Source organism: Sciurus carolinensis, chromosome 8, assembly GCF_902686445.1.
Source record: "Sciurus carolinensis chromosome 8, mSciCar1.2, whole genome shotgun sequence".
NCBI classification, from domain to species: Eukaryota; Metazoa; Chordata; class Mammalia; order Rodentia; family Sciuridae; genus Sciurus; species Sciurus carolinensis.
In genome coordinates, this window is record NC_062220.1 from 20489166 (window position 1) to 20513431 (window position 24266).

General features: G+C 41.0%; 1 protein-coding gene across 1 annotated transcript in view; it reads right to left on the reverse strand.

The window, feature by feature from the left end:
* Nucleotides 1-10305, reverse strand: part of Lrguk (leucine rich repeats and guanylate kinase domain containing) — a 103789-nt gene extending 93484 nt beyond the window's left edge. The window contains 3 exon segments of the mRNA XM_047562099.1: nucleotides 1918-1999; nucleotides 4243-4350; nucleotides 10000-10305. Of these exon segments, the coding sequence (XP_047418055.1) occupies nucleotides 1918-1999; nucleotides 4243-4350; nucleotides 10000-10305 (496 nt within the window).
* Nucleotides 10306-24266: the final 13961 nt, after the last annotated feature.

The window sequence follows — 24266 nt, forward strand, 5'->3', positions numbered from 1 at the left end:
GGGCTCACCTCTATTAACTCCTACTGGGCCCCAGACTCCTACTGGAGCAGATCTTTTAGTGGGCAGGTAAATGCTGGTGGTACTGTGAGATATGTCTTAAAACAGGATCATCATCTAGTACTTAATTAGATACAAAGAGATGATGTGGACATTTCATATTCTATAGAGAGTCCATGTTTCAAAATCATCATGGCAGAAATAATCCCTGGTCTGGAGCAGGCTGAGATCCCTACTCAGTGCAGTGACTTCCTGGTCCACCAGATGGCAGGAGCACCTCGTGTCTACATCAGTGATTCTCAAAGTGTGATCCAGGACCAGCATTACTACAGGGGAACTTATTCCAAATGCAAATTCTCAGATCCCATCCCAAATCTATGTCTGAGGATGGGGCCCAGTAATCTATATTTTAACAGACCACCCACCCCGATGATTCTGATACAAGTTGAAATTTAATACACATCAGAACATCATCAGTAAGATTGTCATCATAGAAAAATATACTGGAGTTGACACATAGTGGGATCTCATACATTGGATGGATGTCAAATGGTCACATAGGAATAATGAAAGGGCTGTATAAGATCAATGAAGACAGGTGTGGACGAAGAGAAAGGTCCCAACTGTGGACTCCTGCTCAAGTGGCAAGGATATGAAGCCAAGTCTCTTCCCTTGCTGAGAAGCCAAATCTTTTCCCATGGCTAAAGTCTCCCCCAACTCTAGAATTTCTTATCTGGAAAATGAAATCAATCTTGGAGGTAAGGGGTAGGTGGAGCACTCCTGTGGTAACACAGAAAGTCCTTCTGATGATATGATTATCATCATTTGAGATTTGCTTTAATATAACCCTGGGGAAGGGGGACAGGGAGGTATAGAGGAAACAAGATTGGCCATGGGCTGATGACTGTTGAACCTCAATATTCATCCCAGTGTTCTATTTATGCACCTGCTTGCAATTTTCCAAAATAGTTTCATAAAGATTGAAAAAGATTATTGAAAAATCTTTTTAAAACAACAGCATTTTAAAAATTAAGAGGCTAGAATATTTCTTAGCCCTGAAAGAGGTGGATTTTAATTATTAGAATCACACATGGGGTTAAAAAAAATTAAGAAAATGAAACAGAGAAGACCACATCAGGAACATTTTAATTGTCATTTTTAAAAAGGGAGGCAAGAGAAGTGAGTACAAAGAAAATCAGTGGAGAAAGCAGGTCAGAAATAATGATTTGCTTACTTCTCCAGGAGTTTAAAGGAAAAAAACGCATACTGTTAACATCAAATAAGATCAGAAAATCAGAAAGGAGGATCAAGCTTTGAAAAAATGTGACAACTGTAGTACTAATTTCATTAAATGTGAACAAGGTATCATAACAAATATAAAGAACTACAAATGATGGAGTTGAAAGAATCAATAAACACAGAGAGACAGCCAAAAGAGAGAGAAAATACATTTGTGAATCCCCAGGGCTCAAATAATAACAGAAGTAGCTAGCCAGGATTAAAATGTAAATGCAAAAGCAAAATAAAGAAAATAATGTATTAGAGGGAAGAAAAGATGAATTCATGTGCACTAAGTTACTAATACAAGTAAACAACAGGGAATCATCAAACATTCAGGAAATATTGAAAAGGTAATGATCAACCTCTTATGAGGAAAAAACTAAGCGAACATTCCACTTTGTACTCTAAAGCATCACTGAGTGCATCTCAATTCCACCATAATATTGCAGATGTGGGCCTTTTTCTTCATTTCCAGTCATTGATGCCTGGGGTAGGGGGCATGGAAAGCAAAGGATCATCATGTCAACTGAGCTACAAGTCACTGTATCAAGCTTGGTGTTGTTAAACCATATTACACATTGCAATATTTACATTTTCAAATAATTTGGTGATCAATCTACCAAAATGATAATTACATACCTTCAATTTTATTCGCTGAAAGATCCAACTTCTGTAGGTGAACGTATCCACACAGAATGCTAACGTCGATTAAATCACAGCCCTGAGGAGATCAAGGTAAAAGACTTTAACAGGTTAGTTCTTGGCCTTCCTGCAACACCTGGAAATAAGAGTTGATGGAAAGGAATCCAGAATTTCTTTGAAAAGTATGGAAGAAATGAGCTAACAAAATCTGAAGCCTACTATTAATAGGGTCTCAAAGCAGACACCAGACCCCATTTTTTAAAAAATAAGACTGCATTCCTCTGAAGAAAATAATAGCTTAGGACTAGAGTGGTGTTAGCAAGGATGAATACAACATGAAAAGGCAAATTAAAGCAGTGTTCATGCAGACCTTTAGCATGGAGTGTTACATAAAAAAAATAGCAATACAGGCAAAGCTTTTATCTAGTAGAAGAAAAAGCAAATGCCTAGAATTTAAATTAAGTTTTAAAGAGAGTTCATGCCTAATCAGAAGATCATTAATAACAATACTACCTACACTTTCACAGGGCTCATTTTCAAAACTCCTTCCCAATAACCTCAAGGATGAAACCCATCTCTGAGATTTAAAGGGCAGATTATTCCCAACTTACAGGTGAGGAAGATAAGGTACATAGAGGTATGTAAGGAGCCTGAAATCACAAAGCAAGGTAGAAAGTAGCAGCATTCAAGACTTCTGAAGCCTTGGACAAAATTGGATCCGGGAAATTGTGTTTCTAGGGAACTCCAAGTGGGATTAGGGAATTTGATCTTGTGGAACAATGATTTACACAATATATACATTGGTTTATGTCATAGAGTCAGAGTCAGAAAAAAACCAAGCAATGAAGTCATTATAAGCAAATTCTCATGTAGAATAATAATGATTGTTTAATAAAGGCTGTTAGAAAAGTAATAAATAAATACCTAATGTCTACGATGTCTAAGACATCCTTGTGGAGACCTGGCCTGATGAGAAAAACAATCTTGGAATAGAGCTATATTGCGCTCTTAAGAAATGTATGACTTTGACAGGAGAGAAGATATGTACACAAGTAATAGGAGAAAGTGAAAAATAATGTGCAACCTAAGTAAGATATAGAGGGGGAAATCACTGAACCAGAAAGTGTATTCAGCAAGACAGGTTATTAAGGCCAAGTAATTCAACATGCAATATCTCAAATGTAAGGAGGTCAGTGGTAAAATAAGTTAAGCTTCAGCCCCTCTAGTTGAAATCAGATTTAAAAGATTGCTTTTTTTATTTTGAGGGGAGGGGGTAGATCAATTTAAGGCATAGCACTACATACATAAGGAGAATATTGATTGAAAGGGACTTGCGGGGGAGGTTTCGGCAGCTGGGATTACGCCATCCAGGGCCTAACAGTGCAAGAAGCATAGGGTGCTCCCCGTATGTTATTGCCTGGCTGGCCGAGTCATACGTAAAATGTTATTAAGTGACAAGAGTCAAAGACTACGGCCTTCATAGGCTGACCTCGAAGGACACGCCATGAAATGGGCACAGTTGAAAACAGCTTAACATTCTTTAGCTTGCTCATACAAATCCGAGACAGACCAGCCTTGCCGTGGTGAGCCGGCCATGGCGCTGCAGTAAACCATCAAGGTGCTCTCTTCACCCATGCCTCTGTATTTACTCTGTGATCCCCAAGAACAGCCAGGGCTTCATAATATAAGGAAGCAAAAAGAGTGAGATTACTTTCCTAGGACTGTGGCAAAACAGTGAGAACAGAAGCTGAACTCTGAGCAGTCTGCTCTTACAGACCCTGTGAGGATAAATTTGGAGCCAAGATTCTGTGCTCTGACTAGGGTTGAAATCTTGAAAATTGATGAATAAGAATAGATTTTTTTCTTCAATGATAGGTATTTTGGGGGAAGTAAAATATAGCTCAAAGCTACTTATTTCTTGACATGCTTAGGGGAGAAAGTCAATATCAAAATCCTTCATTCCCTTGGTTTCAGATATAAATTTTAGTGCTTCTTTCACTGATCAGAGAGAAAATTCTTAAAGATTCTGGTTTTACAGAATCAAAATTCGACTTCCTGGAAAGAAATCATTGATTACTATAACACAGGCAACTTAAGATGAAAGAAATAGAGTGTGAAGAGAATGGAAATGAAGGAAGTAGGGGGCTGATTCCTGGACTGGTCAGAACTCTTTGAAGTCTAATATTTACATAAATCTCTCATCATCAGTTTCCATCAAATGCTAAGCCCTGAGATTTTCTGTCACCACAAAAACTATGAGGACCAAAGAAAATGGACATGGTCTGGCCAGTGTCAAGCCAGTGGCCATCCCGTCACACTCACTGATAAAGTCAGGTTGAGGTAGACCTGCTCCGTCCCGGGGCCTGAGCGCCCCAATTCATGGAGGGCCTTGGCCACAGCCTCCTCTCTCAGGACCCCATCAAATTCATCCTGCAAAATGACAGAGAGGCAGAAAAGAAAGGACTCTTATGAGAAAAGAAACAATCTGTCTTGTCATATCTAAAGTTTATTTAGCATATTACATATCCAGGGTTGTGCCCTCCATAATTTACCACTCCCAAAGAAAATTCTGTGTTGAGGACACACACATACTATATATAATTAAATACATACCTACCAAATTAATATTTTTATTGCCACTGATTTTTCAGGTAACCTCTTGTAGCAGGCATTCACAGTTGAGTGAACACAGGGGCCATGGAAGCATCAGTATCGGTAGTGATGGCTGTCACTCTCCCGTTCCAGGCACTGCGTGCGAGTTCAGTCACCCTTCCGTCAACCCTCAGGCAGGTATTCTTACCTCCATGTAACAGATGAAGAAACTAAGGTTCAGAGGTTACCTTGCCTGAGATTCCAGACAGTGTGTGACGGAGCTGAAATGACCTGAATCCATCTGACCCCGAGCAATTCTACACTTAACTGCTTGCCCACACCCCAAAGAATGGTTACGTCAAATGAAAGTCTTTCTCTAAATTTGGTATTCTCATTGTAGAAAACAGGTCCTCAGTTCACTTTCTACTGGCCAATTTTGCCAGATTCATATAATTTGCAAGATTTATTAGAAGAGTGATGAACCTTTCCATAAGGAGGTTGGCCCTGGATCCATACACATCTCATGGACCAAATGGTAGTGGGACATGCCTTTGCCTCAATAATGACAGACAGAAGAGCTAACATGTCGGCCAGTGTTTGTGCTGACTTCAATTCCATAATGACCAACATGTAAACACTGACGCTAACACAACAGAAAATATAACAATCACGTAAGTCACACTGATGTACCTATGACTACCATATGAAACACAATGGCAAAATATCCTCATTCTGGGTCTTCTATATGAATTCAGGAGCCCACAGTGTGTGTGGCTCAGCTGTGAACACTGAGGATATGAACGTGCAGGCTCATGCACACGAGCTTTGCAGCTGGGCAGGTGTGGCCAAACCACATTTCTGCCATTTTGGATATGTGACTTTGGGGAGGTCAGGTTTTCTCTGAGTTTTATATCTTCATCTGTAAGTAGGAAGTGTTATTGTCTCTGAAGGAGCTCTGGACATGCCAGCCCAACGTATGCTGCTTTGGTGTATTGATTGTTTGGAGCTAAAGGCACTTGAAAAAAGAGCAAAGGCAAGGAGAGGCTTTCTCCAAATTCCTTTTATCTACAAGACAGATCCTCCAAAAGGAACTCAATTGTCATAAATTCCCTTCCTGGGAGTTGCACCAACCAGAGAAGAGTGACCCTTATCACAGGAGAGGAGAACCGAGGTTGACATCACACTTGGGCAAACTTTGTCACAACTATCTTACCTCCTCTGTTCTGCTAGAGCTGGTGCAGCTTTCCTAAAAAGCATTTACTCTCCTCCAAGTGGCCTACATGCTCCTCCCCTTCCCCTATAAACATGGTATTTAAACTCTTAAACCTCACTGTTTGGGGAGGGTATTCACTTTTTGTTTGTTCCTGTGAGTCCCCCATACATATTAAAATTGATAAATCTGTATGCTTATCTCCATGTTGATCTGCCTGTTGTCAGTGTATTTCAGAGACTCAGCTATCAAAGCTAGAAGGAGCAGGGAAAGCCTTTCCTCCCCTATGGCTATCTTTAGTGTTTGGGGGAGAATAAAAAAGAACATATATAAAATTCTTAGCATAGTGCCTGGAACCTAGCAAGTGTCCCCATTAAATGACAGCTGCTCTATTTGGTCAGTGTCAGAAATTCCACATCTTAATAGTTCACTCATCCATACCAACCAACCTGTTCACAAAAGGGAAAACATTTATCTTTCTAAATAAAGTTTCAATGTCTCCTGTAAGGCCCAGGAAGGAATTGGAGGAAGGAGAGTATTACCTTCTCTCCCAAACTTTCCACCTAGATGTTGAAGTTCACCTGCCCCAATACACCCCCATTCCCTGAAAATGTGACAGCATTCCATCCTTCCTGCAGTAGGAGGATACCTGTCTTTGGGGGTCACTGTTGACAGGGAGACCTGTCATGCTGTAGGAATTTTCCCAGATTCCCCAGGCAAGACTGCCCAGCAACCTCCTTGCATGTCCTCTGAGGTTCCCACGACTAGGCCATACCATGCCTCCCTCAAATAGGCAAAGAGAACGAGAACTCTACTGGCCTCCCACACACAAAGCCTTTTGGTGGTATAACCTATCCCCGTGTTCCTGAGATTGTCCTCGCCTTGGCTTCCCCGTCAGCTTCCCTGTCACACAGTTCTTATTTTTCCTCCTACTTCTCTGACCAGCTTTTTCTAGTTTCCCTCCTTGATTCTTCTTCAATTGCCTGTCACTAAAAATGCCTATAGCCCTATGATTCCATTCTTGGTCATTCCCTTCCCTTGCCTTCTCTTCCCTGATGACCTCATGGGCTCCTTGCTAATGTCTCCAGGTGTTCTACTCTGAGACCCCACCCCTGATTTCCAGTCATATGGCTCCTAGATCTGCCTCCTTAATGCACAGCTCTGCCTGTCCCTGATTCCTGTTGTGATAATGGCCTTAGTCCTCCAGACCACTGACATTCAATTAGTAACCATCCCATCTTAAATATCTTGCAAGCTCTCATCTTTACCTTCCTTTGCATTCCCTCTGCCTCTGCCCTAATCCAGATTCTTCTCACTCCACCCTAGACACTGCTAGAATCTTCTCACTGTCTTACTAGCCTCCTGTCTAATGTCAATGGGCCATCAGAGCAGTTCCCCACTGCTTCGTCTTATATCTGTGTCTGCTACAGCAGAGAACCCCCCACCCCCGGCCCTGCTGTGGGTGCTGCTTCTGTTCTCACCTATAACTCCTCGGTAGGAAAAGCTGCCACTAGCTGGACCTGATGCACACCTCTTGTGAGACAGGAGATGTGAAGTATCTACAGAGGCTCAGAGCTATCCTTTGCTCACATGCTAACTCACTTCCAGAGCAGACCATATATATCCTCCATCATCTCACCTTCTCCTGTCATGACTGTTGCTATTATTCACCACATCTATAATTTCTCAAGAGCCTTTGCTGTATACTCTATTGTGCTTATATTTATTATGTTCTATTTAACTATGTTGCATTATATTTAGTTGAGTTTCTCATTAAATTTGATGTTCATAACTAGCCTATGAGTAGGCACTGTTCCCTACATTGTTACAAAGAATTATTTCCATGCATCAAATTTGGGGACCAGACATTTCTGCTTTATGTACTCAGAGGGCTTCCTATATAGCAAGCATCTCATAAATCTTTGTTCAATGGAGGTTAAACTAATTAATATATCTTAATAGACTCTACTTAGCAGATAAAACATGTAAACTATTATTTTTTTATTTATAAAGTATAAGTAATATATTAGGCTAAGCTTTTTGCATATAGCATCTCATTTAGTTCTACAATTCCCCTATGAGGTAGGTATTGTTATAATCCTCATATTACAGAAAAGAGAGAAAGAGGTTAAGAAACTTGGTCAAGATCTCACACTAACAAAAAGGCTAAACCAAGCCTCAAACACAAATCTTTCATTCCAAAAGCAGTGTTTTGAACAGCTGGTCTGCACTGCCTCCCTTAAATTCATAAGGGCTTCTGAAATTTGAGGCTAATTGCATGATAGGCACTCAATAGTCATTGTGACCATGTTAGCATTACAACTCAATCAGGCTAAGACATGGAACATAAATCACTGAAAATGAATGTCCAAATGTTTCTTTTTAAAACTTTTCAGTTCATTCAGCACATTAAAATTTAAGCAATACTATCAAAAGTCAAATAGAATGTGAGAACCCAAAATAAATATTAATATTTCAAACAAATGGAAGAAATAATGAACTTTTTCTAAACACATTCTACAAGCCTAAAAGGAATAACTAGTTCAAGTCAACTCCTTCTATGGCTTGTTAATGGCATACTGAAGACAGATTAACATTGGTACTAATGAACCCCATAGCTGAAGAGCATGTGCTAATTAGAATAATAAAGTATACTGGTGGTTCATTTGTGAATTCCTCTGGGGTGGAAGCTGGTGGAAACCACGCAAACATTTCAAAGTTGCAAAAACACTACTACAGTTCTGCAACAGTAATTGTTAAAGGAGGCAAAGTAAATCAACAAAATGTTAATAAATAACTTTCTACAATCAAGTTTAAGTAAGACTAAAATATAACTAGCGGCAAGTAGAAGAAGGAAAAAATGGGGGATAAAGGAGGAAAACGTGTGAACTGTTCAAAGTGAACAAAAAGGACATTAGTAAAGAAGAGGAACTCAAGTCAGGGAAGAATGTGAACAGTTAATAGTAGAATCAGTAACACACAGGCTAGAGAGGGGAGCATAAGAAGAAATAAGACAAACAAGGAAAGGAGTTTGTGAAAGAGAACAGGCACTCACAGAAACCTGTCCGGCTTCAAGGAAGAACAGAGACTAGGAAAAGATACGAAGATGCTAAGAGGGAAAGCAAGAAGAATACACAGAATGGGAATATTGAAAACATTGTATTTCTAATTATTATACGTACTTCTAAAAAGAACTTGAAGCACTTTATATTATGAAGGAAGAGGAAAGGGGAAGAAAACTCTAATATAAAGAAAACTATTGAAATGAGGAAAAATATTGATTCTGAGTCTCCTGGTAGCCAAAACAAAAAGGGGAAACCTAACCGCCTATTGAAAGGAAACAAATCCATTATGTTTTTGAAAGAAAGTAAAGAACTTATTAGAAGTCAAGAGAAGGAAATGATCTGATGAGAACTGAAAAGGAACAAGAAGGCTAAGAAAGGAACAGGAAGAAAGAAGTGGAACTGGGAGGTGGACAGAAGACGTATTGTAGAAAAGGAAATTTGTATTAATGTGAAAGGCGAAGCCACCACTTCAAGTAATACAGGTGAAAACTTTGGGAACACTCTACACATCCTAAAATACATCCACAGTGAGCTGGCTGTTTGAACATTCTACAGCTCCTCTCTCTCTCTCTCTCTCTCTCTCTCTCTCTCTCTCTCTCTCTCTCTCTCTCTCTCTCTCTCCCCCCCTTCCTCTTTCTTCTTTCCCTCTCTCTTCTCACCTCTCTCCTCTCTCTCTCACTTACATAAGGCATATGCCCCTGGCAGTAATATATAAAAGTTTTAAGTCACTTAGTGTTTGAGGAAGCACTGAATTACTTCAAGAGGGCAACCCCACAACCCGCGGGGAGTGCGGCGTACTTCACAGTCGTGGGGAGCAGGGCAGCGGCTGGGGATGCCGAAGATGCACTCTGCCTATTCGCAACAAGGCAATCATTTCGTCAAGGTGTGATTTTGAAAACGTTAAAGCTGTAACTTTCAGACAGATGCATACTTTTCCCGTAACGATGCTATGTAACTGGACTCATAAGAAATCAAACACGTCAACGAAAAAGAAAGGAGATGTTTGGTGACAGTTCACGCAGCGGAGAAGAAACGGGTAACAGAAATGAGAAGCGAGGAGCGGGGCTCCGAGCCGTCAGGCAGGGGCGCCGAGGCGCGGGAGCAGCGGGCCGAGCCGGGGCTGGAGAGGTGGGCGGGAGCCGCCGAGGAAGCAGCAGGGCCTGAGGGCTGCAGAAGGGAGCCAGGGAGAGCGGGGCAGGGGACAAGGCACACCTCCAAATTCAGCATCTCGGACTCTGAGGACTCCTCGGATTCCACTTCTCCCTCGGACTCGCCCTGGTCCTCTTCTCCTTCCGCCTCCGATTCCTGATAGCGGTGAATGAGCTGCTGGAGCAGGTAGGAGGAGTCCTTGCTGAAAGTGCCTTTCGGCTTAGGCCCCATGGGGAACGAAGGCCAACAAGCATGGCGCTCTTTTTCTGAGTGCAGCAGCACTGACTGGGCTCCAGTTCGTAGGCTGCTCAAGGCTCTCTGGAGAGCCGGCACTCTCGGTCCCTCGGGACTTTTCTCGGAGGCCTCCATCTTGTTTGGCGGAGTTGCCTAGGAGACGGACGCCGGGAGCGGCGCCGCAAGGCATCCTGGGGGCTGTAGTCCCCGCCCCACCGCGCGTTCTCGCCTCCTTCCCGCGCCGCCGCTCGCCTCGGTTTGCGTTCTTTTTATCTGCATTTTCTTTTACTTTTCTCTTTTTAGTCTATCCAGTTCAGTCGCTGGCTTTGTTTCTTTCTACGTGTCTCCTCTTTTCTCCACCCTCCTTCCTTTGTCCCCACTTGTCTCTCTTCCCGCCTAAAGGCCCCTCTCTGAGCTGCTTTTTACATCTCACATTTGGTCACACGTGGGCCTGTGGTCCCTCGTGGTTCACAAAGGACCCTTTCCTCAGAATCGTACTTTGGAAGGCTTTGATGTCCCTAGCGTTGTCGGAAAGCTGATACCACAGAAATGTAACCGTGTGCACAGTGCGGGACAAGGAGATCAGGATGTGCATCAGTGAAATCGAAGGCATGACTCCTGTTCTGATGGTTTAATTGTGGATAATGAAGAGACACTACCAGCAGACTTGTGAGAACTAACGTGCAACTAATTTACATCTCCCCAACCCCAAATGATAAACCCTGTCTGTCCTTGGGGAGAAAAACTGGCTGTGGTCTTAGCAACCCAAACAGAAAGGAAAAAGAATGGCTGTCAAATTGACACTATCTGAGAGCCTCTGAAAAGCTATGAGCGTCCCATAAATAATTGTATTAGTCAAGTGACCTGCATTGGTAATTATTTGAGTCTTGTTGCATAGTATCCCTTTGCAGTTTTATATGATACTCTTGCAAAATTACAAAGCATGATTTTATGCTAGTGTGATTTTATGTGACCCAAATCCCATAGCCTTAAGCTCCACAAAGTAGACACTCCATAGAAAAGCAGGATGAAAATTATAGTAACCATTATTGCCATAGTGATGACAATAGAGATTCTTGCAGGGAGGTTGCCCTCATCCTTCTGGCCTTACAGGGCCTTTTCTCCACGCTTCAGTGACAGCAGTTGCAAATACAAAATGATCCTGTCAATGGCTGTCAGGGGAGAAGGAGAAAAAATCCTTATGGACACTATCCATTGACTATTATCTTTCTCAGTGCTTGAGGGACCGTTAAAACTGACATAAAGTTTTCAGAATTACCTTCCTTCATTATCTTGCTAGTCATAAATGTAAAGGCCACAATGAAAGTATCTCTATAGGCTCATCTTGCTTCTTGCTTATTTTTTTCTTTCAGGTAGGTAGATTCCTCCAAGGGACTGCTCCCTACCCTCACCCCCAAAGGCCTGTGTTCAGCTAACTGACACATGGAAAAGGGGGACAAGTATAAAAATGCAAACCTGGTGTTTTGTTTTTTTTCTACAACAATCAGCATTTCTAGCAAAGTGAGCTGTGCTGGTTTCCATCTATCAAGAAAGGTGTCTCAAGGTAGAATTAGTTAGGACGTGTCAAAGAATAATTTCAAATAGTGAAAAAAAAAACATGATTCTCATACAAAAGGTAGAATGAAACACTTGTGAAAGATTCTATGCAACTCATTAAATAATGAGGGAATAAGATGGTAACAATATTCAGAATCCACCAGGAAAGACATTCTGAAATGATCTTGCTGAGTTGAAGACAAAATTTGTTAATGCCCTACGGGACCAGAAAACAGCCTTTGCGTTTATACATTTGATTTCTTTTCAACTTTACATCTATCTCATTTTTTCCCATTTGATAGATGAAGTCACTGAGGCTCAAGGAAGTTAAAATTACTGACCCAAAACCACATGGTGGTGCTGAAATTCAGAGCTAGAGTGACCAACCCCATAAGCGATTGTCAACTACCACCTTTGCAGGTGGGAAAAAAAAAAATGTGAGACAAGATAAAGCTAGAGTTCTCAGAAGAAGAAAAAAACATACCAGTCAAGGTTCTTAAGAACAAATAAAATGATTTACTCGGAATCACTTTTTCGTGTAGAATCAGAGCATGTCAGAATCAGAAGGAATCTATAAGACCATCTTAAAACCAACTCTGCCTTTTACAGAAGAAATTGATGGCACTCACAGAACAATGATGTGCTCAAAATTGCCTGATTTGTTAGCCACAGAGTAGTATTAGAGTCTAGGCTGTTTGTCGCTCAGTCTTTCCTCCTGGTTATTCATCAAGATGTTCCCGAGGTTGGAATTTTTCTAAAAGAATTTTTACTTTGGAATTCTGGACATGAAAATAGAAAGGCTTTGTCTCTGTAAAGCAAGTTATTTTATCAGGTAGAGAAGAAAAAGTAGGCAGAAGAAAAGAAAGTGAGGAGAGAGAGTATTTTTGTCTCAATTCTTCTCATTAGTATAAGATATCAATAATCTCTTTCATTTATTCATTGCTTACTGCAAACCAAGCCTGTGCTAAGTGCTGTGTACATGTCTCATTTAATTATTCCCAATTATTCTCTGAAATAAGAATTGATATACTCTCCTTTACAGAGGAGAAGAATAAGGCTCAAAGATGTTATGTGAGTTACCCAGTCACACAATATGTGTCTAAATTGAAATTCCAACTTAGGTCTTTCTGGATGCAAAACCCCTGACATGAACCATAATGCTTTGCTTTCCCCAAGAACATTAATTAGTTTCTCAGGAAGTTACTGTGAAAGACAGGACACCTGGCCCTGGTGAGATTCTATAAATGGCTGTGTGTGTGTTTGTGTGTGTGTGTGTGTGTGTGTGTGTGTGTGTGTGTGTGTGTGTTGGGCTAGCCAGGAAGGTCCCAGGATTCTGGGGCCAGGGAAGTGCAGTAGGTTCGGCAGTCAGTGAGCTCTGATCACCCAGCAGAGCAGGGTCTTCTGTGATAGCTCAGGGTCCTTGCCACCTTGGGTGGAAGAAAGAAGAAAATGAAGGAATGGCACCACGTGACACTCAGGAGTGGTTCTTTAGAGGGCGTCCAGAACAGGTGGCTGGGTGGGGAGGACCAAGGGGTGTTATGTTTTGGTTGTAAGGTATCTCCCAGAAGGTCAGTGAGTTAATCTCTGATGGGATTAACTGAGTGGGAACTGAAGGCGGGCGGGGTGTGGCTGGAAGAGGTGGGTCATTGGAGGCAAGGCTTTGGGGTATATATGTGTGTCTGGAGAGTGGGGTCCCATCCCTGCTTTCTGATCATCATCTGGGCTGCTTCCCTCCACCCACTCTTCTGCCCTAATGTTCAGTCTCACCTTGAGCCCCAATGAATGGAGCAGGCTGTCTATAGACTGAGACCTCTGAAACCGTTAGCTCCCAAATAAAATCCCCCCTTTGAAATAGTTCTTCAGATCTCTTGGTCACAGTGGCACAGAAGCTGACTGAAGCCAGGAGCCGGAGCGTAGGTTGGGCAGGGTGAGAATGATCGCCAGCCTCAGGTGCTTCCCTCAGTGCTGTCGTTGACTCTTCGTCCCAACTTCTTTGGGTACAACTGAAGTCCTCCGCGAGTCTGGCGTCTACACCTGATGTCAAGACCTCACCTCACAGAATGGGAGAAAAAGACTGAATGAACCCTCCGTTCTTGAATTTGGAAGAGTACCTGCCCAGCAGCCTGAACCTTGTGTCCCCTTCCCCTCCACATACTTGTTCCTCCTCCCCGGCTTCGTGTAAGAACAAACAGTGCTTCTCAGGCGTGATGAGATGCCAGCACTTTGAACTCGCAGTGTATTTTAATGCAACATGATCGTTTTACAGAACAGTGTAAGATGGGGAGGGAAGATAGGCGTATAAGGCATCCTGCCAATCTTCTACTTTGGTATAAGAATAACAATTAAAACACAGCCACGACTAATGTTTATAAGTGACTACTATGTGCCAGGCAGCTTTCTGAGTGCTGTACATGTATTGACTCACTTAATCGTATAGGAACCCTACAAGGTACAGATTCATATTATTCTACTCAGGAACCTGAGGCAGGAGGATTCTAAGTTTGAGATCAGTGTGGGCAACTTAATGAGACCCTGTCTCAAAATAAAAAATAATAAGTAAAAAAAAGGACTGGGGGTGAAACTCAATGGTAGAGCACTTGCCTGGCTCTTCCCTGAGGCCTGAGTTTAATTCCCCAGTAGTGAAAAAAAAAAACCACATTACTATTTCCATGTATTAACAATGTAACCCACTGAGCCCACTTTGTCAGAGAGTGACGAGGCCAAGACTCATCCTACATTCTTGATCAAAATACTACTTAACTGCTTTAGTAAAATTTTGTGGAAGAGAACCCTAAATTTGAGATAAATCAACTATTATCCTTTTGTGTTTTCTTATACCTTTATAAGAAGAAGGGATGATTCTTCATAAGAAAGAAACCTTATCTAATAGAAGCCTGGTGGGTCCATAGACATTAAACAAATAATTACACAAATAATCATTTTGTTTTAATTGTTGTAAAGGCTAAAAAGGAAGCATATAGGATCTGTAAAAATATCATCTGGGACCTTGATCCAATGTGGCAGGGGAGGGGTCCTTCAAAATGTCACACAGACACTTGGGGCCTCATACTGCTTATAAAGGAAGCTGGGAAAGGCATCACAACAAATAAGGAATATTTTTATTGTCCTTTCAGAAGTCAGCTGCATTCAGATTATCACTTTTCTAATTAATTGGGCTAATAGGACTTAATAAAGTCCAGGCAGGACTTTGAGTCACATGATACCTGTTCTAGAAGATATCGAAGGCACGAGGGGAGGCCACCCCACCCAGAGAGAACCTGGATCAGACACGGGTGTTGAGATCAAAGATGAAAATTGAAGTCTAGGAAAAGTTCATCTTGAGAGCTCAGAGATTAAGAAGGAAAGTCGAGCAGTGAAGAATTCTGGCAAAGGACTGGCAAGGGTCAAGTTGGGAATGAAACCTCAGCAGAGGACACAAGAGGGGATTCCTAGAAACTTCTAGCTCAGATACTTTAGCCCACAGAAAAATGCATTTCATCAGGAAAGTCACCAAGACTTAGGATCAAAATGACTGGAATGATGAGAAGGGACTGCATGGCATATTTGGGATGAAGATACGAGGACTTTAGGGTGTGCTGGGACATTCAGAAGATCAAAGACCAGAGGAATTCAGGAAGGAATTATTATAGGAGGTGGTAGGAAACAGAGCTTGCGAGACACCAGGTTGCATAACCAAACAATCCAGTAACCTGGAGTATTAAAAACAGAGGAAGGGCAAATAAAAGACAGGATAAGGAAATGGGCAAGAAATTCCATCAGAGCCCATCCACTTTGAAAATAGCAATGTACTTCATCTGGTTAAGAGCAAGTGTGACGCCCCTCAGATGGAGCACTAATCTCCAGGATGTATGAGGAACTCAAAAAACTTAACACCAAAAAAAATTACCCAATGAATTGGTTAAGGAACTAAACAGGCACTTCACAGAAGAAGAAATACAATCCATCAATAAATATGTGAAAAAATATTCAACATCTCTAGCAATTAGAGAAATGCAAATTAAAATTACATTGAGATTCCATCTCACTCCAATCAGAATGGCAATTATCAAGAATATAAGAAACAGTAAATGTTGGTGAGGATGTGGGGAAAAGGTACACTCATACATTGCTGGTGGAACTGCAAATTGGTGCAACCATTATGGAAAGCAGTGTGGAGATTCCTCAGAAAACTTAGAATGGAACCACCATTTGACCCAACTATCCCACTCCTTGGTTTATATCCTGAGGACTTAAAATCAGCATACTACAGTGACCCAGTCACATCAATGTTTACAGTAGCTCAATTCCCAATAGCTAAACTATGGAACCAACCTAGATGCCCTTCAACAGATGAATGGATTAAAGAATATGTGGTATATATACACAATGGAATATTACTCAGAATGAAATGATGGCATTTGCAGGTAAATGGATGGAACTGGAGAATATCATGCTAAGCAAAATAAGCCAATCCCAAAAAACCAAAGGCCAAATGTTTTCTCTGATATGTGGATGCTAACTCACAATAAGGCAGTGTGGAGGAGGACGCTAGGGAAGAATAGAGGTACTGTGGATTAGGCAGAGGAGAGTGGAGGGAGGGGAGAGGGTGTGGGGGCAGGAAGGGTAGTAGAATGAATCAGAAATTATTACCCCACATGCTATATGACCAGTTTGATTATACATCAAGTACAACTGGAAGAATGAGAAGTCGTCCTCCATTTCTGTATACTGTGTCAGCGTGCACGCTACTGTCATGTGTAACTAATTAGAACTACAACAACAAAGAGCAAGTGTGAAACGGTGGTGCTTTGTGGAAGAGCAAGTCATGCAGCCCTAATATGAAGCACAGGGACACCCAAGTCACCATTATCACCAACTGGTTACACCTCGGAAAGTCCTACTATATAGAGCAGTGTGTTTCTGTCCCTGTGGATACAAAAGACATGAAATCCTGGGTCTCTTTTTTCACCATGGTTAGGCGACAGGATACCAAAACTTAAATGTAAAACATACTCAAGAGGAGATAAGTTCCCCTTGGTTGGTCTGCAGTTCTGCTAAGGCCCTCAGGGAGGGACTGAGTTGGTGGCAGCCTGTGAGTCACCCCTTCGTAAAGAAACTTGGGCCTCCTGGACGATAGAGGCCCGGGCCCAGATTCCCCCATAGTCTTAGCAACTGCCTCCCTTTGCCAGACCTGTGAATGAAGCAGGTCAGTATCATCCAGAACCGCTACCAGCTGACCAAAGATGCATGAGGGAGCACAGGAAAAATCAACTGAGGGATCCAGACCACAATCACCCAGTGCACTCAAAGAATTGCGGGCTAAGCACATGCTCATTTAAAGCCACGTGCTCATTTAACATCTGGCAGGGGTTGAAAGGCATCAACAGTCAACTTAAACACATGGTGTCTGAAAGGCCTGCACGCTCCCCAGCTGTTTACTAACAGAGTCAGGTTAGAATCTTTATTTTCCAATTGGACTGAAGTAACTAGTTTCATATTAGCCTTTACTACCGCAGGCACTATGTTCCTTAACAAACAGATTTGTGCTGCTATTGAGACTTCATATCTTTCCAAAAATGTACGTGTATTAGTAGTCAGGGATCTCCAGAAAAATAGAAGCAGTAGAGAGAGAGAGAGAGAGTGTGTGTGTGTGTGTGTGTGTGTGCGCGCGCACGCGCACGTGCACAGGCACACACATGCGTGTGTGTGAACATGTGTGCGTATATGGGTGTGAGAGAGATAAACATATATATACAATAGATATTTAGATGCAGAGCTAGTTAGGAAGGCCAAGAAGTTCATAATCTGCAGTTGGCCAGCTGGAGACCCAGGAAAACAGGTGATGGTGCAGTTCAAGTACAAATCTGCAGGCCCAGGAACCAGGAGAGCGGATGATGTCCGTTCCTTTCCAAGGGCAGGGAAAAATCAAACTCCCGGTTCAGGCAGCCAGCAGCAGCAGTTCTCTTACTCAGCCTCTTTGCTCTATGCAGGTCTTCCACTGATTGGATGAAGCCCCACACTGAGGAGGGCAAGCTGCTTCCCTCCGCCCCCCCATTCACATGTTCGTCTCATCCTGAAACACCCTCGCAGACTCATCCAGAATAATATTGGATCATATACCTGGGCATCCCATGGCCCATCAAGTTGACATATAAAATTAACTGTCCTAGCAAGTAGCACTTATGAAAAGTCTGTAAGTAAATAAAGAAAGAAAGTCTGTGGAGCCTATGACATTCTTTGGAACTAATGACAGCAAAGAACCTCCCGTCCTTCCCATGCACCATTGTCTGGACAGAACTCCTACCGCCCTACGGTCTGTGATGTCGCAAACCACTCAGAATATTAAAAAGTCTAGGATGCACACACAAATAACGGTAAGAGCCACACTTGCATGAAAAAGTACAAATAGTAGCTTTGAAATTCTTCTCCCTTCAAATCAAACATTAGAATTTCAAAGTGGAAAGAGGACGGGAAGGAGAGATATCACACCCTGAGTCATGGCAAGGGCCTTCAGGTGAGTTGAGGACATTACATCAGCAACACATATTTCTGGAGAACAAAAATCCATAACCATCAGAAGAATCAGGTGGAACCTGGCCTTTGCCCCTCGCTGCCCTTCGATACCCAGGTATTTTCATTAAAATAAATTAAATTATCAATAAAATAAATTAAATTTCATATTTTCATTAAAGAGAGCTAGCAGCTTAGGACATTCGTCAAAGTTCATTAATTATTGAGGTCCCCCTAAGCAGCTCTCTTTGTCATGCTTTGATTTTTGTTCTTGACCAAATCGAGCTACTCAGGAGTCCATCTTGACTATGGGCCCATCTAGAAAGTGACTTATGGCTTTGACAAAATTCTTTTGAATACAAATCATTTGGGGGGAAATTGATTTTACCTTTTTAGATATTGAGTAGCTTTTAAAAAATTGTGGTAAAACACTCATAACATAATTTACCATTAAACAACGTTCAAGGGTGCAGTTCTGTGGCAGGAGGAGCCTTCACCCGACCGTACAGATGTCACCACCATCCAGCTCCTGAACCTTCTCATCTTGCAAAACTGAATTCTGTATCCATTAAGAAATACCCTTCCATTGCCCTCTTCTACTCTTTTCCTCTATCAGTCTGATTAATTTAGGTACCTCCTGTAAGTGGAATCATACAATATTTGTCTTTTTGTGGCTGGCTTATTTCATTTAGCATGATGTCTGGAAGGTTCAACCATGTTGCAGCATGCATCCCAATTCTCTTCCTTTCTAAGGCTGTATAGTATTCCATTTCATGTACATACCATTTTGCTTGTCCATTCACCTACCAGTGGACCCTGGAATTGCTTCCATCTTTGTGTTTGTGAATAACAGTGCTATGAACATGGGTGTGCAAATATCTCTTCAAGATCTCCCTTTTAACTTAGGCAGGGGGTATTATAGACCCAGAAGCAGAATTGCTAGATCATATGAAAAGTCTACATTTATTTCTTTGTTTATTTTTAGAAACCACCAATTCTTCCACGGTGGTTGCATCATTTTACATTCCCACCAACACTGCCCAGGGTTTCCATTTTCTCCATATCCTCACCAACCCTTGTTACTTTGCTTTTTGATAGTAACCATCCTAGTGGTATAAGGTTTTATCTCTTAGTGGTTTGGGTTTGCGTTTCTCTGTTGATTACTGATGCTGAGCATCTTTTCATATGCTTATTGGACATTTGTATACCTTCTTTGGAAAAATGTCTACTCAAGTCCTTTCCTATTTTTAAACTGGCCTACTTATATTTTTAAGTTGTAGGAGTTCTTTTTGTATTTTGTGCACTAACCTCTTACCAGATCTATAGTTCACAAGCACTTTCTTCCAGGTACTTCACCCAATCCTATCCCAGGGTTTTCAGTCTTTTGATTGTGACTGAGACTCAGAAGCTTTTAATTTTGATGTAATTCAATTTATTTCCTTTTAATTTCTTGCCTATACCTTTACTATCATATCCAACAAATCATTGCAAATCCAATGTCATGAAGTTTTCACCTTGTTTTTTGATTTCAGGTTTCCTCCAGTGTAATTGATATAAATGATGTATAGTTCAGGTACACAACTTCATGTTCGGTCTAAGTATACATTGTGAAATGATCGCCAGAATCAATCTGACTAACTTATCAGTCACTTCAATTTGTTACCAGTTTTCCTTCTTTCTTTTGTTGGTGTAGATGTGGGTATGTGTATGCTGAGAATACTTAAGATCTGCTCTCTTGGCAAATTTAAATATGCCAAACAAATTTGTTAACTATTATCACTATGCTGTATATTGAATATCCAGAATTTATTCATTTGGCCTAAAAATTTGTAACTTTTGACCAACATCTTGATTCCATTTACCCTCCCCAAAGCCTCTGAACATTAGCAATCTACTGTTACTATGAGTTTGATTTTTTTTTAATTTTTAATTTTTTAAAACTTTTAAATTTCATTTGTTCTAATAGTTGTATGTGACAGTAGAATGCATTTATGCATTTAGATAGATCATACATAAATAGAGTGTAATCTCTTTTTCTGATTATACGTATTGCAGGATCACATAGTTTGACTTTTTAAAAGATTACATATGAGATCTACATGAAATCATATTTGTCTTTCAGTGTTTGGTTTATTTCATTTAGCATAATGTTCAGTTTCATTCACTGTACTGCAAATAGCAGGATTTTTCTTCTCTTAAAAAAACTGAATAATAGTCATATAATGGTCATATATACTTATATAAATATGCATACTTATATTTGAATTATTTTTTAAATAGAAATGTTTATTTTATTTCAAAAAATAAAATACATTTAACACATTTTAAATGTTTAAAGAAATAGAAATTCATATATATGTATACACATATTCGTACACATGCATATATATCACTTTTTTTTCCATCTGTTCAACTCTTAATGTGTATTTAGGTTCTTTCTCTACCTTTGGTTATTGTGAATAATGCCACAATGAATACAGCACTACAAATATCTCTTTGAGATCATGATTTCATCTCCTTTGGATGTGTACTCCAAGTGGGATTGCTGAGCACATGGTGATTTTTAATTTCTTAAGTAAACTTCATTCAGTTGCCCATAATGTCGGCCATACCAGGGCGCCGCAAGGAATCCAACCTGTGCTCAGGAAGTAGCTCAGCAAGGCCCCTCACTTCCGCAGAAGGGTGTGCCATCAAAGTCTGGCCAGCAAGCACCCTAGGGCAGGCAGTCCACCTGTTTTTGTCCCTAATGCAGCACAACCCCTTGCTATGGTAGGAGGAGTTTGGGGTCATGATCCACATGACTGGCTAATTTTAAAAACTGGGGAGGGCTACAGGTAAAATGGCTATGATTGGATCTTACATCCCAATTAAGGGTAAATACTGTGTTCTGAAAAGACAACTGGACTTTCTACTTCTATTGCACCAATTTCCATTCCGACCCAAAACTGTGCAAGGATTCCTTTTCTCTACATCTTTGCCAACACTTATTTTCTTGATGACTGGTGACATCAAGCACCTGTCCATATGTCTGTTGGTCATTTGTATATCTTCTTTGGAAAAATACCTAATTCAGATTCTTGGCCCATTTTTTAATTAATTTGGTTTTCATTGTTGTTGTTTTGTTTTGTTTGTTTTTGTTATAGAGTTGCCTGAATTCTTTATCTATTTTGGATATTATCCCATTATCAGCTAAATGGTATGCAAATATTTTCTTCCATTTGCTCTGTTGATTGTTTCCCTTGCTGTGCAAAAGCATTTTAGTTTGATACAATGCCACCTATCTTTGCTTTGTTGTCTCTTCTTTTGTGTCAATCTGGATGGTTATGCCAAGACCCGTGCAAGAACAGTATCTCTCTGGGCAAGGTGGAGCATGCCTGTAATCCCAGTGGCTTGGGAGGCTGAGGCAGGAGGATCTCGAGTTCAAAGCCAGCCTCAGCAAAAGTGAGATGCTAAGCAACTCAGTGAGACCCTGTCTCTAAATAAAATACAAAACAGGGCTGGGGATGTGGTTCAGTGGTCCAGTGCCCCTGAGTTCAATCCCTGAGACCCACCCACCCGCAAAAAACAAACATTATCTCCCAGGTTTTCTTCTAGCAGTTATACAGTGTTGGGTCTTATGTTTAAGTCTCAATCCATTTTGTGTTGATTTTTATATATAGTGTGAGATTAGGGTTCGATTTCATTCTTCTTCATGTAGATATCCAGTGTTGCCAACATTATCTGCTGATAAGACACCCCTGCTTTTTAAAAAATATTGTCTGCTCCCCTGATCCTTCTTCTTCCCACAGTGTCTAGGCCCTGGATACCCCAATATCCTTTGTTAGTTCCCTTAACCCTGACCATACCTCTGTAAATTGTCCCTTACTGAAATTCTCTATAGAATTCCAAGTGGGCTCCCTGTTTCCTGCAGGGCCCCCTGATAGCAATGGTAAATGGATATAAACACAACCATTTGAAAGGAGCCCATGAAACTAATTAGTCCAGAGAGATACCTACCTTTGTACTTAACTTTCTGTGTGGCAGCTGAAAGTTGAGGGAGAGAGACTCAGGAGTCACCTGTGTTGCCTTTTTTTCTGGTAGATTTTTTTTTCTTGGTATGGGGGGGGGGAGGAGGATGGGGAGGGGATTCTGACTTCTTTTCTTTTTAAAGACTAAAATTTCAAAGGGAAAACTTGATGTGAAAGACCAATGTCCCTTGCTAAGCACTGAGATAGTTCTTATAAGTAGACTAGTAATAGGATTTTACATTTTCAGCACCTTTAAATTAACCAAAAGGGGTTTTAAAGTCTCCCAAAACCTAGTCAAGAAGTTAAGCGTTGGCTTGGGAGTGCAGCTCAGTGGTAGAGTGCTTTCCTAGCATCTGCCAGGCCCTGGGTTTAGACCCCAGGATGGCAAAAAAAAATAAAAATAAAAATAAATCAAGCATTGTTTACATACTACTCAGTCACAGAAATATGTTTATAATTTGGACATGAGAGACAAACCCAGGGCTGGATTACATTAAGCAAAAATTTATCTTTTGGAAGTTAATGGCATCAACTTGGGACTGCCAAAGCATTCTATTTCTTTTAATCTTGTTCCTTTAGTCCTCTGTCAAAGGGATTAAATCTTCCCCTGGTTAATTTCTCTTCTATGCATTTGAACTTATTCATTGAGAAAACCCCATTCACACCCAGGCCTGCCTCAGTTATCCACCAATCTGAGTCTAGAAGGGCCCTCTGCCATCTAACAAAACTTGCATTAAATAATTGCTAATAATGCTCAGAATCTTATGCCATAGAGGTGACTCCTGAGCACACATGAGGTCAGAATCGCAACCCCCAATGCTGATTCAATCATAAAATGCTGCTTCCACCCATCTAAACATGTCCACTACCACCCAACAGCAGCTATCAAGATCACAGGAATAGATTTAAACTTCAGATGGAAATAATGGATATACTGTGTGGGGGGGGGGAGTTTGTAAACCCAACTTGGTCCAAGGACAACAACCATCATGACTTGCAAGGTTACATGGGATTATGGTTTGGATCTAAAATAGTCCCCAAAGGAATCATGGGTTAATCCCTTGATGAATTCATGGATTAATGGGATATTGGTAGGTGGTGGGAACTTTAGGAGATGTGGCCTAGTTGCAGGAATTAGGTCACTGGGGGTGTGTCTTCAAAAGGTATATTTTATTCCCAGCCCCTTCCTCTCTCCCTCCCTGAGCCTTCTGATCATTATGAGGTGAGCAGCTTTGCTCCACCACACCCTCCCTGCCAGGCTTTTTGACCTCACCATAGACCCAAGCAATAGTACCAAGTGACCATGGACTGAAACTTCTGAATCTGTGAACCAAAATAAACCTTTTGTCCTTTTGTTTATCTCAGGTATTTTGTCATAGCAACAGAAAGCTGACTAATACACACTGGTAATTCCTAACCCTTTGACATCTCAAGAATTACTCATCATGCTAATTTTGTTTTAAATGGATACGAATTAGAGTTTAAAATATAGACAGTGGAGTTGAACACGGTAGCATTCCCTATAATCCCAGTGACCTGGAAGGCTGAGGCAGGAGGATGACAAGTTCAAAGCTAACCTCAGCAACTTGGCAAGGTCCTAAGCAACTTAGTGAGAACCTGTTCCAAAATAAAAAATAAAAGAGGCTGGGGATGTGGCTCAGTGGTTAAGCACCTGTACGTTCAATCCCTTCTACCAAAAAATACATAGATAGAGGGATCATCTCCCTGACCAATCCGCTCCTACTAATTTAAATAAGACTAAGAGAGGACTTCCAAATTCAATTCGTATCTCCCCTTCAACCATTTCTCAAAGAAGCTGCCACATCTTCTTAGATATAGCCTAAACAATATTTTATATTTTCATTATGCTTGTTTTTAAAAATGAAAGTAAAAAGAGAAAGTATTTCTCACCCTGGCAATAAACCTGCATGGGCAGAGAATTAGATGTCAGAATCTTTAGTAGCAGCCACGTTATTTAGCTGATGAATTAATAGGGATTCGTAGAAGAGGAGGTAGGATTTA